Raw genomic sequence first — 15,666 nt, forward strand, 5'->3', positions numbered from 1 at the left:
TCAGAGGGCGAAGTCCCATGTAGAAGAGGAATGAGGTCCGACACAGCACTGCGGCCCCAGGAAGATACTGGTCTGGAGCTACTGAGGGCTGAAGTCCCTAGGGGGAGAGACCAGTCCAAAAAAAGGTCCCAATCTTGCTGGCATCTACCACTCCAGCCCGAGGTTTGCTGTGGTCTGAGGGACAGAGCAAGCCAGGGACCCTGGCAGGGTCAAGAAAAGAGACATGCTGTGCCTCACCGGAATCTGACCATAGGTGCCTGGGTCCTGAAGCCCCAAAGCCAGAGGGATTGGAAGAGGAGACTGAGAAACTGGAATGGGCGGCGCTTCCCTGGCCGGATGGGCTGGGGAAGCTAGAAGCTTCAGCTCTGTTTGGGCTTTAAGAAAGTGCCTCATCATCCCGTCCATGTCAGAAGGTAACAGGCTGTTAGGCTATCTGGAGGAAGCGGAGGAGTGTGTGGACTTGGCTGGAGACCCTACAGACCTATGCTGGTGCTCCAGCATGCGGTTCCAAGACCCAGAAGCTGGCTGGACTACATGTTTGCAGGTAGAAGGCAACACTTCCCCTTCAATAATAATTTGATCAGACAAGCCTGTCAGATCTGATAGCTGAAGTAGCAATCGGGTCTGACAAACTGGTCGGATCTGAGATTGGACTGACCTTGGCCGGATCCGAAGGCCTCTGATCCGAGGAAGCCTTGGATCAGGAAGACTCCACAGCTGTCTGATGCAAAGATCTCTGGTCCGAGGTGGTATGAGCTGGGATCGGATCCAGGGGCCTAGGATCCGATAGCCGCGGTTTCTTGGGAGGCAAAGAAGGCAATGAAAGGTCTTCCTCTTATGATCCAAAGAGGAAGCCTTGGAGGGGAAAACGAAGGGTCCCCCTGAGCCATCCCTTTCAAAAGACGTTTGTTGCTGAGCTCCTCCAAGGCCCTGGGGCTAAATGTGGCACAAATATCTTATTCAGCTTCCAGGTACTTAGCACCCAGGCAATACAAGCACTCCTTGTCCGAGTCTGAATTGGGCATCTTCCGACTGCACGAGGAGGACTTTTTAAAACCTGAGGGCTTATCATACATCAGGCAGACAGGAACAACACTACCACTATGGAAAAGACTACTATTAAAGCCAAGCCCTAACAGTTAAACTACAACAAAAAAAAAAGGTACCATAACACCCACAACAGCAACGAACTACAAAACTAACCAAATTTAAGGGAGGGGAGGTAACTACGATACTGAATGACTAGCACACTACTGAACTACAAGCTAAATCCACTACCTAGCCAGTTAAGCAGTAAAGACTTAAACTAAGCAGTTATCTTAAGCACGAGCCAAGGATCGCATCAGTACTAAACAGCTGTAGAAGAGATCTGAGGGTTAGAGGGCAGCAGAGCATTATAGAAGAGGGAGGAGCTAGAGCTTTGGATCTGTCTGTCGTAAGTAGCCGGCTCTGATATCGGATCCTAGACTCTATGGTGGTGAATAATGACATGGATAGCATCAGATCAGGAGGTAGAATTTTCTTGATTCTGTACGCAAAAATATAGGTATATTGTTTCTTCACACAAGTTTGAGTATTTAATTTTATTTGTGAAACAGTTATGGTATCTGTAGTTGTATAAGGGGTGTCTTTCCTTGTATCTATAAAACACTTGCATATGTATCTAATGTGAACCTCAGCCCCCTCACAAGATATGTCTCATGTCCATGTAGTAAAATTTTATATAACATGACTGACAGGAGTTAAAATGCCATGGTGGTACAGCGGTTAGCATTGTCGCCTCACAGCTAGAGGTTCTCCCGTTCGATTCTTGGCTGAAGTGCCTTCTGTGTGGAGTCCGCATGCCCTCCCCACGATCAAGTGATGCTTAAAGACATGCAGGTAGGTGCGTGCGTGAATGGGTGTGCCTTCTTTGAAGGTTGGGCATCGGGCTGTCAAACTCAGCACCGTAAAAATCCACTGCCAATCGTTAGCGGACCGGAGTTCCGCTGTGGCGACCTGTAACCGGAAAAAGCCGAAAGAATCACACCCACAGAGGAGTTAAAATTTAATTAATTCTGTACAAGAAACTAAGTATATTTTCTGCTCCCAAGGAACTAGAGTTTTTAAATTTTAATGGCAGCAGTTGTATGAGATATTGTTCAATGTATATCTTCTCTTACTCAGTATTTTACACAAAATTGTCTTGCACTCACTTTGTCTTGTGATAGCATGCCCACTTCGTTGTTTAATCTGTAATGTAACATATTAATAACACTGAAAGGAAAAGTCATTAATGTTTTAGTCAGTTCCATTTTCCATCCCTTAAATACCATGCAGTTTTGTCAAATTCATTTTTGAAGAAAAAAAACTCAGTGTGTTAAATATCTGAAATTGAGCCTATAACAGTGGTGGAAAAAAGGCAACCACTAGTTCACAAATATCGCTGCAAGGCAGCAGCAGATTGCTTTTCAAAAAGTCTAGTGAACTGAGAAATACTCTTCCTAAAGAAAAGGTATTTTGTAGGAAAAAGGTGAGATAATTCAAGCTTGAATAAGAACTGTAAAGCATTATGTCAGACTCTCTGACAAGTATTCAACTCATGAATGGGAAGTTTTCAAATGAAAACAGCATTTGAAAGCTACAAAAATCATACTGTAAAGCATTTTTGCAAGGGACAAGCCCCACTGCATCCCCCAACCCCACTTGTATATGCAGCTCCCTATTGAAATGTCGGCACTTGAAATGCCAAGTGGTGACAAACCGATAAAAGTCTACAAACACAGGAGCGAAGTGAATCGTGAAAATCACTCTTCTCCTTAACTCCTTTTTGCAAGCGGGCAAGTCTCCCTGCACCGCCCTTACCTTCAAACATATATTACCAACTCCAAGATCGCCATATTTCGGAGAAAAGGGAATACTCCAAGAAATGGCATCTTGGACTTAGTATATGTAAGTATGTTCTTTTAGCTATTCAGTCTCCATATTTTGGGACTCACTTTAGTGGGTCCCAACATTTCAAATAGTCATCATGTAAGCCAACTCTGAGGCTGCACCATCTCAGGGAAAGGGGAAATTGCAGATAAACAAGCAATTTGACTGCATATTAGCGATTGCACAAATGAGCGTTTATCACTGATATTTTAGAAATGAGCCGGAATTCCATATTGCCATACCAGTGAAAGATAGGAGACTTTAGGTTGTTGCCTAACCAGGGTCTGCATCTTATTAGCAGGCAGAGATGAGGGCTTACTGCGTGGACTAGATGACCTTTTGGCACTGTTAGTGTATGATTAGAAACAGTTGTATAAATTAAGAATACAGTTGTAAAAATTAAGCAGGACTTGTTTGAAATGTTCTTTAAGTGATGAAGAATGACAGCAGAGAGAATAGGAAGTCAAAGTAGAAATTACATTTCAAAAGAAGTTTCACAGTATGCTTTACTTCAAATTTTTCCTCCCAGGCTATGTATTAAGTTTTTACTTGGGTCTTACTTGGTACTACTTTGTCTGTCTTTAAGGATAATTTTGATGAGTAGATACAAATTTGCACTAGGTTTCTGGCCTTGATTGATTTGGGAAGTGGGCACTATTAAATAATTGTAAAGGGTGACAAGAACTTTTAAGTATGTCTTAAAGGTGTATATGGTTAGGTCTGTTGTAGTCCTTGTGATCACTTGCCTTGTAATGTTCCTGTATTCCTTTTTTTTGATACTTGCTGTTTGTTCCATGTTTACTTGACTATCTTTGGCTGTTTTTTTGCTTGTTGTTGGTCATTTTGACCCTTTCTGTATGAGTTTCTATCCCAACTTTGCCTAGTCTGTGTTGCTGTGTCCTCCTTTTTCCCAGTTCTTGGAGCGGCCTTAGGTCAACTGGTGCCCTAGGCAAAAGGGCTCCACAGCACCCCCCACCACACCACCTGGTGCCCCCATCCTGGTCTACCTACATTAAATAAATATTGGAAAAGCGCCCCTGCTAGAGCGGCGCCCTAGGCGGCCGCCTAGTTAGCCTATGCCTAAGGCCGGCTAGCTGAACTAACACCTTTCACTTTCAGTAGAGCCCCTGCCCAGGCAGCTTATCAAATCTAATTGATTTGGACTACAGGCAGATGAATTTACACAAAAATCTCTCATCTTGCGGGTAGTTTTATCCACAGGACATCCTAGTTTTTACTGCTTTAGTTGTGAGACAGAATGTGCAGCTATACAAGTTTCTGTCATGTTTGATAAGTACTCAGCTTGTAGTTTGGTGTCACGTGTGGCTGCTCTGTCAATATTTTGTAGGTGTGCGTTTGATGCTAGTTGCATGTCCTTGCTCATTTCTCCAACCATGCATAGGTTGTGTTTCTTTTCTTCCTATTTGGCCTTCCAGTAGTCCAAGTCATTCTTTGGCCTAGAATGCTAGCATTGAATATGAAAATTCAGTAGCTGCACCAGTAGTCTGAAATGACAACCAGAAAGTAATGTAGTGGAATGGAGACTTAATGGCAGGTGAGGAAAGAATTGTAGCAGCTAATACCAGTCATTTTATTGGTGGGAAAGTGACCAGTAAATTATTGTGGGACTTGACACTGTACTGGACTTGCCTGTAGACCATTTTCATTTGTGGGAAGTGGTAGATATTTGAGGTTAGACTTAGAGAATGTATGAAGATTGTGGGAGTCCTAAGGAGTGATTCTTGGCATGACATCTGTGTTGAATGTACGATCCTGGATATAGAACATAGCAACCAAAGGAGGGGCTTTGGGTTAAAGATTGAGGAGAAAGTTGCAGAAGATGTCGCAAACATAAAAAAAAATCTCTGCTGAAAATTGAGTTCATTTTTTTTAGATTTTGCTGAGGGAAAAGTGACATAAATGAGAAAAGAATCCCATTTTTGATTAGGTGAACTGCTAAGAGTGTTTTACTAAGGGCCCTGTAGTTAGAGAAAATTTCAGCTTGTCACTAAACCAGGCTGCATACTGTTATAAATATGTATTTGTGGAGGTGGTGTTTGACATTTCTTAACTTTTGATTATTAAATTGCCTTATATGGGTTCTTGTTTTTACAGGTAAATTGGTGAAGTGCTTTAAAGGATTTGCAGGCAGTATCCGGAGCATACAGTGTCACTCCTCCCTCCCTTTGGTAGCATCCTGCGGCTTGGACCGTTTCCTAAGGATTCATAACATCGATGACAAATCACTTCAACACAAGGTGAATTTATATAAAGAAATGAGATGGTATAACTGCTGAGCAACATACACACAAACTGTACTCAAATGCATAAAAAGTTCAATGTGTAGCCCACTACTAGTTTGTCTGTAGATGTGCAGTGTTAATGTATCTTTTCCTGTTGCCATCTGTACTTACAGATCATATCAAAATCTAAAATCCTAAAAGGACAGTGCAGTGAAGACTGCACACATGGGGCCAGATTCATAATCATTGTACACCACTGACGAGGGCAAAAGGGTAACAAGTTTTGAGTGATTCATAAAGAGGGATATAAAATCAGGTGAGCCCCTGTCTTTATCATATGTTTATGGAGCCACAGTACTCCATGTGCAAAGCAGGATGTGTTAGCATAATGGTTAAGTTATTTGCCTCACAGATTCAAGGTACAGGGTTTGATTCTGACCTCTAGTTATTGGCAGGCATACAATAGTCTGCAAACTGATGGCCTAGTATTTGCCTATTGCAGATGTTCCCAAAGTGTGGGTCACAAGTTGATTTTCATAGGTCGCATTAGCTGGGATAGGACCCCCTCTGGCTGGGAAATGGGGTCCACTGGCTGGGACGTTTATTTTTTAATTAAAAAAAAAATTGTGTCCGATCGCACAAACTCAACAGGTGTGTGTGTGTGTGTGTGTGTGTGTGTGTGTGTGTGTGTGTGTGTGTGTGTGTGTGTGTGTGTGTGTGTGTGAGTGCACGTAAGTTTAAGTAGTAGGTTGGTTACCCAGTATATAAAGAATGGTTATTCCTCTTATTTCCTTTAGCTTATACACAAGGAATTGTATCTTCCACTGATTCCATTAAAATACTATTATTTAAAGAGCAAAGTTTAATATATTGGTTTCAGTTCATGTCTAATAATGAAATCAAAACAACAGATATCTTAATACATGAGTTTGAATTAGACAATAAACTCTGGTTAGAATTACAGATCTATAGGCAATACCTCTTGAGTAAATTAGAATTAATAACACAAACTAGTAAAGAAAATGTTCCTAGATTGTTGAACTATCTAGTTATGAATATACACCATAAAAATATGTCTAAAGGCAAACTATCACAAATGTATAAGATACTAAGAGAAGAAACATATTGCTGTCCAGAAGGCTTTTGGAATTATTATACATCTATCAAAAAAGAACAACCAGCTTATCACGATAAGAAAAATATTCTAAAATCAACTAGTAAAACATCTCCTCTCAGATGGAGGTTATATACTTGGAAATTCATGAATAGGGCATTCTACACACCTATTATCATGAGTAAGATCACTAAAAAACAAATTTCTGTAGAAGATGTAAATTAGAAAAAAATGGTGATTGGGCACGTTCTATGGCTGTAAAGAATTAAAATGTTATTGGGAAAAAGTAAATAACCTCTTACAATCCATTGTTACAGATACTTTGTAACTAAATCTATTGTCCTCTTTACACACCTACACACAGCAGTATTAGAAAAATCTAATTTCCTTTGTTATGGTCAATTCTAGCAGTTGTCAGGAAAACTACAGCTAGAAACTGGATATCAGATACTCCGCCAACATTTAGTGAATTTAGAAATAATGTAAAGATGTATTCCAAATGGAGCTCTGGACAATTAAATCAAGAACATCAAGGAAAACGTATTCATATAATATGAGAGTTAGTCTACAAGAATTATTAAAAAAAGAAAATATTACAACATGAAACCTTGATTATAACATATGTTTTTGAAATTAATATATATGGATTTCTTTTGTAAATACTTTTGTTAAAGTTGTGTTACTTATACTTTATGTACTAAATCAAAGGTTAAACTTGTATAACAATTGTTTATTTTGTGTATTTGTAAAATTCTGTAAAACTGTTTTAAAAAAAAAAAGTAGGTTGGTAGGGGCAGGGGTGTTTGTGTGTGTGTGTGAGTAAGAGGGAGGGGTGGTATTTCTCAAGTGTCCAGATTCTCACAGAATGTCCACATTTTTGCCTCATATTTTTAGTCTGTCCCTCATAAAACTTGTGGGGCTTTTTGGGTTTATTGTGGCAAATAAGTGAGGACAGAATTCATAGTAACAGGCATTTGAGTTTGACTTCTTCAAACAATTCATGACAACACAATAGCTTTTATTATAGCAACGTTATAAGTTTGTGAGAGCAATAAGTTTGTCCTTATTTTTGGGGCTTTGTCCCACCATTATTTTTGACTTTGCCCAGATTTTTTGTGCTAAGAGGTTGAAAAGTGTGTGTGTGTGTGTGTGTGTGTTTAAGAGGGAGGAAGATTGGTAGATGTGTGTGTAACAGGGAGGGAGATAGGTGCATACCTCTCAACTGTCCCTCATTTTGACTGAAATTTTAGCTGTCTCCCTGTAATAATCCCACGTAAAAGTGGTGACTTTTGGAGAAAAGGTGATGGATTACACTTGATAAATAATGACAGTAATTAGAGTTATAGACTTCATTTACTTTAGAAAAATATGTATTCACTCATGTTCTGTTATTTTTTTCAATGTCTCAAGTTAATAGATGCTAATATATGGAAAGTGTCCATGATTATTTTTTGATCTGTCACTGATTCTGTTGGAATTTGTTCCTTTTTGATTGAGAGCTATGGGTACCTAGTTGTGTGCGTGTCTGTGTGAATACTACTGCAGAAGTCCAGTTAATAGAAATGTTAACCCGTACTCTGAAATTTATGCTTTTGGGGAACTTATAACGGAAGAATTCTATATAATCATTAAAACTTGGCTGCTGATGTGATTGTAGAAGCATCTGTAGTACTTTTGAGTGTCAAAGAGTAGCAAATTGTGACCTGTAAGCTCCATCATGGCCAAAAGGTCTTGCAGGCGAGTAATGGAAATTCTGCTCTATTTGTTTATTACTGATCTCTGGACAGAATGTACGAGAACTGCTTGGCGCCCTCATACAGTTTAAGATGTGAAATGCTGATCTGTCCTTGGTGTTTGAATTGAGCACTTTGAAATGTGTTTATTCACTTTTGGGGATCAGTGTGATGGGCTTATTTACTTTAAGCGAGATTGATCTGGGTGCATGTACATTTTTCCAGGGAAAGCTGTCATTCCATAAAGGGATAGTTTTGTGTTTTTTTTATTATAATGTATTTATTTGGTGTTATTAATTTTATTATTACAAGTTACAAAATTAAAGAATGATAGTATAAGCAGTTACCTCCAACTTGCGAGCCAACCCTGACAATGACAGGCTTAGTAGATTAGAGCACATGTCTATTTCTCCACCGAGCAGACTGATGGGAAGCCACATGGTAGCTAGTGGCAAGTAGTAGATCATGATAAATTACCATTTTTGAAAGTGTGTCCCAGTCCATAAGAGTTTGGGAGCCACTGGCATATTAGTATGGCATTTGGCTTACAGGATTAAAGAGCTGCTTCTTGTGTTCCAGTGGTACAGTGTTTGATTCCCCATCCCCATTGCCTAACTGTGTGACTCTGAGCAAGTCACTTAACCAGACACCACTCCCGATCTGAGTCTAAAAAAGGTCCATGGAGATCAGTGATGTTGCCTGGAAAACAACCAACAAATGAGTAAAACTAAATTTTTTTCAGCCATCAGTGACCTAATGGAAAAGGCATTGGCCTCCTAAGACAGAGATTGTGAGTCTGAGTCCCATCTGGGGTTATATAATCTTGATACTAGTAGAGCTTTATTAGTATGGGTTTGGTATAATGGTTAAGGTGTTTACCTCTCATACCAGTGGTACAGGCTTTGATTCTCACCAAGGGAATTTGGCTAAGCTTAAAATGACACACAAGGGCAGCCTTCCTAGCATTTGCCTATGAAAATTTGTACTGGCTGGCCTCTACCCACATAACCTAAGAAACCAGAACACCACTTATCAGCAGTATGCCAAATCCAACCGATCCACCCCTTCTGCTGATGTGTTGCATGGTTTACAGAGCTGGGCAACAAGGGAAACCTACTTTAGTGAAATAGGACTACCCTGTCTGGTACAAAGTATGCTGTGACACCCTAGCCAGTGGGAGTGCCTGCTCTGATAGACCCCTTAATTTCACTATATGGTTATGCAGGGTTACCTGCAGCCTTGGGCAATTGAGGTGGATATAATAACCTATATCTTGTTCAACTCAGCCCTCTCTTTCAAAGTATGACTCAGCAGAGTCTCACCTTTGTTTTTACTACGGTGGCAAAATCTCTTTACAGTGAAAAAAATACTGCAATTAGCCCATAAGCACCATTTTACCAACAACCATTCTTTGCTCAAATTTGTTCATAAAAAAAGTTCCAGCTCTTACTTTTACTTGTACTTTATAGGTCTCTCACCATTGGAGGATCCTGTGATCTCTACCTTTTGATAATGACTTTTTTTATTGCCAAAAGAATGGTACCCAGTATACGTAACTCTGTGTGTTGCACCCATTTCTGTCTGCCTACCCTATAAAATCCAAGGCTGGGTCTTAATTCACTGACTAGCCTCACCTAAATAAGGCTGAGTTGTACAGCTCCAGAAGACATGCTCGCATTCATGATCTACTTTCCCAGTGCCTCTCCAACAGTCTGCCAGGTCCCCCGGGTACACATGTACCAGTCTGTGTGACACGCAATGATGCAAACATTGCCAGTCAAAATACTTAAATAAATGAAGTATTGTAGCTCACCTCAGAACAACCAAGACAAGCTATTTAGTTTCTTTCAGAAACTGGTGCTCCAACACCTGTTACCAACTGTCCCAGGCTCAGACCATAGGATCCAGTACAGCAAGTAAAATATCCTGCACATCTCAGATGTGGCGAGTTTTTTCATTGATAGTCCGCATAATGCTGTGGACTTTTCATTGATAGTACACAACCTCTTCCACTGATCCAGAGCTTCGTTTATCTGGAAAATACACTGCTTTCCCAAGCACTGTCAACTCCCAACTCTGATAATTTGAAGACAGAAACTATTGCAGCTGCTGTGTCACTTCTATCATCCCTCTTAAAGTCTAATCTTGCAGCAACTATTTTTAGTCCAGTAACTGGTCCCAGTGAAGAAGCTCCCTCGTATCCGAAGTGTGAAAGACCACAGCCATACAACCCAGCCTAAAACTCACTGTCTTTCTCAAGTGCCTCACTAGTGCCACTTGAATCGAGGGAAGGCTTTCCTTAAACTGCACACACACACACACACACACACACACACACACACACATTCAGCAGCTTCTAAGATTCCCCACCTTTTCAAAAGTTGAGCCCCATCTCTTTTAGGCCTCCCTATAGTTTGAGTTCATCCATTAAAGCACATCCCTTATTGAGCTGCAGAAAATTACCACACTGTAAGTGGAACTACCACACTGTTTCCCCCACCAACACGACTCATCTAACAACTTACCTGTTTGGAGGAGCTATACACATTTTTGTTCAGCATATCTAAATGAAACACTGAAAGTCTTGGCTAAATTTCTAGGCTTTCATACAGTTGAATTAAACAGCTAAGCTAGAAACGGTGCTGTTTATTTCCAGGAATTTTCAATTTCAGAAACTTTTTTAGTCTCCCTACTTGGCATCCAAATTATTGATAATTAGTTTTGTAAGCACATCCTAGTAAAGTGTGTAGATGGGTGAAAATGCAACGTGTAAAACAGAGAAATTTAGAAATTGTTTTATAAAAGGAATGTTTTGTTTAGTAGATGCTCTTCGTGTTTCACTGTTGCAGTCATCACCTGTGGGTTATCCCTGCTGTGGTAGCCCTCGGCCAGCCCAAATACCAGCGTCAATCTTTTTCTGCGTCAGCTGCTGGCACTTGTTAACTGGTGTCAGGTCGTCAGTGCTATAAAGCAAGGCAGCTGACGCCATTACATCAGTCTTTCTTGGCCGTGGAGCCCGTAGCAGAAGCAGTTCGCAAGTGTGCCAGTCGGTCTCTACCAGAGCTCGAATTACAGCTGAAAACATCTAAAGCCAAGTACCCCGTTGAGGATCCTTTTTTCTTGCACTAACCAATGTCTGAAAAAGTTAACAATTGTCTCGCCTGTGGAAAGGAGATCCCACACCAAGATTTCCACTCATGCTGCGTCACTTGTTTAGGCCCATACCACGACGTCCCCCATTGCCGGATCTGTGCCCTGTTTAATGTGAGAACCATTCATCGTAGAGCTCTTCTTGTAGACAGGTATTTTCGTCTTCCGTCTTCGCATTCCAAAATATCGTCCGTCAGCCAACAATCTGTAAAGTTCCATTCCAAAAAAACATAGAGATAAAGATAGAGGCGGACCACACAAGGCTAAGCCTTCCAACGACGCTACTGCTAAGCAGATCACAATTCTCCAGAATTCAGTGACGCGCTTTCGCTGCACCTGATACCTGATATGATATCTACGCAGGCCTCTACTGAGACCTTTTTCGGAGTTTGGTATGCCGCAGAAATCTTCATCTTTCAAGCCTTTGGTTGTCTATGCCTCGGTTGTGTCCAGAGCCGCGACGCAGGCACCAGCTTCCAAAGAGGCCTTTCACACTACCGATTCTAGACAAACTACATCTTCTCATCCGACTACTGTTTCTGTCAGGTCACAAATTCTAAAAGGAAAAGACACCCTTCTCCTGAACTAATGACAGAGCAGGATTGTGAGGAATCTGATTATTCAGATTTTGAAGGGGAACAACAACCTCTGACTTCTTGAGGATTCAGATGCAGAGCAATCCATTCCTTCTGGCTTCCAACCAGAAGACCTTTCCTTTGGGGAAACAGTTCACACCCTCAGGGAACATTTCCACTGGGAATCTCAGGACTTCCCTCAGTGTAAGAAAAGGCTAAGAGAGTTTCTAGACCTGTCCCAGCACAGACCCCTGGCCATCCCACCTGTCTTACAAGTGGTGGATGATATTTTCCATGAATCCAGCTTATCCCCTGATGCCCTCCCACCTGCTCCCATTAAACCTAACAGGTATTACAGAGTACCTGGTTCTCACAAATACCTTTACAAAAATCCTGCTACAGACCCAGAGGTCATTACACAGGGACCTAAAGGGGCTAGGGGCTAGTTGTGCAAAGAATCCTACTCCTTCTGACAAGGATGCCAGAGCTCTGGACAGATGGGGTATAAAAGTTTACACCTCTGCAACCTTAGCTATCAGAGCACTCAACTGTCAGTTCCATATGTTGAAATATCAACAACACACTTTGGAACTATTAAAACAAAAGATTTCTACCTTTCCTGGCTGTGCCAATTCTAAAAGTTAGCAGATTTCCTGCACTCTACTTGTCAAGTGGCAAAACACTCTTTACACTGTGGATAGAAGCCTTAAGCAGGGCAGCAGTGTCTGGATCTGTCATTAGGAGACCTGCATGGTTGAAGGAACAACCTCTCCCTGATCATGTTGAGTCCAAATTAATTGATGCAGCCTTGGATAAAGACTGCTTGTTTAGAGAAAAAGCAGAAGAGGTGCTTAAAAACATGGAAGACGAAGCAAAATCAATGCAAACAGTAAAAGATTTATTTCTTGTTCAGCCTCCTAGGATTCAGCATGAATGTTCCTTCTAAGCACTGGTCTTTTCCTGCACCAAGCAGACAGGGGCAAGGTAAGCCCTGTAGGGACAGACCTCCTAGGCCCCTATCCCAGGGTCACCAGAGAACCAAACAGTGGACCATGTCTGCCCCAAAGGCAAGGGAGTTCTAAGCCATCCTTCTATGTCAAAAACTCTCAATGACTCCCACTCCCCCCCCCCGCCCTCCTTTCACCCACCAAAAGCTAGGAGGAAGGCTGTCCCTTTGCAAAGAAAATTGGCTGTCTGTAACAAAGGACCAGTGGGTCTTAAAGATAATTTTTCAGGGATACAAATTCTATTTCAACGAACTCCCAATTCGCAGAGGGTACCCAGACTTACCTCCAAATCAGTGAGCAGAGGCATTAAAACAAGTCCAAGCTCTCATATCCCAGGGGGGTAGTAGAACTTGTTCCAGCAGATCAAACAGGCAAAGGCTTTTATTCCAGGCTATTCCTTGTTCCCAGAAAGGAGGACACTTGGCACCCCATCCAGGATCTAGCCATTCTGGACACCTCCCTGGTAGTCCTCAAATTCAAAATGCTCACTTTGCAGCAGCTGCTGCCTTTGCTGACAAATAATGCCTGGTTAGTGACCCTAGACCTAAAAGATGCCTACCTCCACGTCCCCATAAGCGAATCCTGCAGGAAATTCCTTCGCTACAGAGCAGGCGCACAACACTTTCAGTTGTCTGCGTTACCCTTTGGCTTATCTACTGCTCTCAGTGTATTCACCAATTGCTTAGCCCCGGCCATGGCCTTTTGCAGACAGAAAAATATAGAAATTTATCCTTATCTGGATGACTGCCACATTCAGGCAGATTGCAAAGAAAAGCTCCTGAAGGACCTCCTGTTTGTCAAAACCCTTCTAACCCCCTTAGGGTATACCATCAATGAGAAGAAATTAAAGCAAACACCCTCCAGGAAGATCGTTTTCTTGGGAGCAATGCTGGACACAGCATCCCAAATGGCCTTCCTATCCCCAAAAAAAGCAGAGCTTGCTGCCTCTATATTTTACCCAGCTAGCTTCCAGAAGTCACCTAACAGCGAGGAAGTTTCTGCAAGCCTTGGGGTACATGGCATCTTGCATCTTTCTAATTCCTCTGGCCCGGCTTCACATGAGAAAACTTCAGTGGTACCTAAAGAACCTTTGGTGTCAGCACTCTCAACTTCTAGAGACCTCTCTACCTCTGATCCCCTGTATAAGGGCCGAGTTTCTCTGGTGGGCAGGGCATATGCCCAGAACAAGGGTCTTTCCTTCACCCCCCGACTCAGCTGGGCCGACCGTTACCACCGACGCCTCAGACATAGCTTGGGGTGCTCACCTAGAATGCAGGTGCACTCAAGGTCTTTGGGATGCCCAGTACCTTCCCTTACACATCAACCTGAAGGAAATGATGGCAGTGCAAAAGCCTCTGACATCCTTCAAACCCCATCTGAAGCCAAGGGTTCTCCTTATCAAAACAGACACCATTTCTACTAGTCATTGCATGGGAAACCCCCCTAAGTCTATTTGAACTCATTCCACTAGGGCAGCCTCCACTTCCACAGCATTCCTCAGAGGAGTTCCCGCCAGGGACATCCTGGAAGCTGGCACCTGGGCTTCTGTCCATACCTTTACCAAGCATTACCACCTTACCTCTATTTTCGAAGGCTAGTGCAGGGTTTGCCTCTGCAGTTCTGCAGGGCTTGCTGACCCATTCCTAGGTCTCTTACTAATTCTACCACCCCTTTCCTCAGCTTTGGGAATCCTCCCACAGGTGATGACTGCAACAGTGAAACACTAAGAACATAGTACAGTTGTGTACACTTGCCATAAATGTAGATTTTTGAGTGTATTCACTGTTGCAGTCCTGGTTTCCTACTCTCCTTCCTCCTTATATCCTCTTTCTTTAGGGAGACATAAGTTTCTAATGGTGGCTTTTAGCCACCAGGACCACTTTACCATATTTACTTGTGCCTCTGACTGGTTAGGGCAAGAAAAACTGATGTAATGGTGTTGGCTGCCTTCCTTTATAGCACTGACGACCTGATGTCAGACAGCAGCCAACGCAGAAAAACATTGACTCTGGTATTCAGGCCAGCCGAGGGCTACCACAACAGGGATAACCAACAGGTGAGGACTGCAATAGTGAATACACTCGAACATCTACATTTATGGTAAGTGTACACAACTGTACTTTTTCATTAGTTGAGTAATAGGTTTTCTTATCTTTGGTGGTAAGTTGTTTTGTTAGGTTTCTTAGGTTTGTCTGCATGCTAGTAAAGTGTTTTTTACCTTTCATGCACTATCTCTTTGCTTCTTGAGTTGCTTACTTGCTAAGGATAGCCACAGGACAGAACTGGCTTTGACTCTTTTTATTCTTGGGGGGAGGGGTGTTTAGAACCCCTAGGAAGATTTTAATGAATTCAGATGGCAACATCTACGGGGACAGTTTTTAGTGATTCCCAGTTAAGAAGATGTTTGGCTAATTTTGGCACCCTATGGTGTAGATTGGAAAGTGAATACTTAAGCTATCTGACAGCCCTCCATGGGATGACATTTTATTTGAGGAGGATGTTAGGATCCTGTTGAGGGTTGATTGTCTTTGATTTTGTTATATCTAGTTGGTGTTACAGATTGGATGAACATATGGAGATGTATCTTACTGTTGCATTTTCAGATTGTACATTAGCCAATCTCTAGTAATATCACCCAATATTATGATTTCATAATGGAGTTTTGAGGAGGTATGTTGTTGGGTAGTTTTTGACAAAGAGCAACATGGCCATTATTTGTGATTCCTTCATACTCAGAGGAAATATACCCCTCAGAAGGGACACATTCCACTGGGGCAGTGTGTTTTATGCCAAAGTATCTGATTACAAATTCCTGAATTTTTTATTGTAAACTGCTTTTGGGGACTTGGCATATGTCATTTTTTATAAAGCTAGTTAAACTGGCATTGTAGAGGGTTTTGTTGTCACAGTCTTACACTTTGCCTGGTTTCA

At 41.8% G+C, this 15,666-nt stretch overlaps 1 protein-coding gene across 1 annotated transcript in view; it reads left to right on the top strand.

Annotated features, from left to right (window-relative positions):
* Positions 1–15,666, top strand: part of WDR74 (WD repeat domain 74) — a gene marked incomplete in the record, with an annotated part of 481,100 nt that overhangs the window by 324,473 nt on the left and 140,961 nt on the right. Inside the window, 1 exon segment of the mRNA XM_044075744.1 lies at positions 5,029–5,171. Within this exon segment, the coding sequence (XP_043931679.1) occupies positions 5,029–5,171 (143 nt within the window).

The sequence above is a fragment of the Protopterus annectens genome, chromosome 6.part1, assembly GCF_019279795.1.
Source record: "Protopterus annectens isolate FY-2018-M chromosome 6.part1, PAN1.0, whole genome shotgun sequence".
NCBI lineage: Eukaryota > Metazoa > Chordata > Ceratodontiformes > Protopteridae > Protopterus > Protopterus annectens.